This window comes from Apis dorsata, unplaced genomic scaffold, assembly GCF_000469605.1.
Source record: "Apis dorsata unplaced genomic scaffold, Apis dorsata 1.3 scaffold_149, whole genome shotgun sequence".
NCBI classification, from domain to species: Eukaryota; Metazoa; Arthropoda; class Insecta; order Hymenoptera; family Apidae; genus Apis; species Apis dorsata.
Window position 1 is genome coordinate 45,354 of NW_006263440.1, and position 1,011 is coordinate 46,364.

Consider the following 1,011-nt stretch of genomic DNA (forward strand, 5'->3'; position numbering starts at 1 on the left):
ATCCACGGTTGATCGAGCACGTGCCGGAACAATGCGAGCAGCGGGTCGTCGACTCGTTCGAGCCCATGTTACCCACCCAGATGTCCATCACCGACTTCTTGGAGGTTTGCGGTGGTTATCCAACGGTGATGGATTTCACGAGCGAGCAACCGCCACCGAAGAGGCCGCTCGAGTGCACAGCCGCGACCAGCTTCCTCACGGAAACGGCACGCCAACAGTTCCGAATCCACACCACCGACATGGCCAACGAGGTGTACAAGACTTACAAGCATCGGCTGCCAATGTTGGCCAGGCAGAGGATGATGCGGGAGGAGATAGGCGAGATAGGCGATATTCAGCCTACCGAGGAAGAGGCGAAGCAGAACTCGCCCGATACGGAGGCGGAGACGGAGGAAGAAACGTTCACGGAGACGGAAGCCACCGAGGCCACCGATGATACTGGATATTAAACGAAATTTTTTTTTTCTTCTTCTTCTTCTTCGATTTTCTTCACTTCTAATTCACATCATTAATTTATTTTGTTCGATATATCTCGAGTCGAATTTTTTCCAAAGTTTTGGTGAAAGTCCCTCGTGTCGTGTCTTGGCCAAACTTTTATTTGCTTTTATTTTTCGATATCGCAATTTTGATTATAATCCGTGAATAGATGATTCCGTGGGATCGTTGTCGTGGTCGATCGATTTTGTGGCCAATTGATTTCCTAGAAATCCTAGAGTATTTTACGCTGTTTTATATATGATGTAATATTTTATTATTACGTGTGGTTTTTGGGATTTATCCAACTAAAAGGATCACGGAACGCCAGTTTCGTTTTGTTTCGTTTCATTGGATGTGCGTCAGTATTTATATATTGAGACGTATATTATTCTATATTTTATAATCTTTCGATAAATGCTTTCATGAACTATAAATAAATAAAAGTGACTATAAATAAAAAGATAACGTAAAAAAAATCGATATGTTTTCGTAATTTATATGGACGTGCAATAATGCGCGTTTGTTTCCGAGAGA

At 42.9% G+C, this 1,011-nt stretch overlaps 1 protein-coding gene across 1 annotated transcript in view; it reads left to right on the forward strand.

Annotated features, from left to right (window-relative positions):
• The window catches only part of LOC102677883, a 2,453-nt gene extending 2,004 nt beyond the window's left edge, over nucleotides 1-449 (forward strand). Inside the window, exon 3 of the mRNA XM_031509395.1 lies at nucleotides 18-449. Coding sequence (XP_031365255.1) covers nucleotides 18-449 — 432 coding nt within the window. The remainder of the gene's footprint in view (nucleotides 1-17) is intronic.
• Nucleotides 450-1,011: the final 562 nt, after the last annotated feature.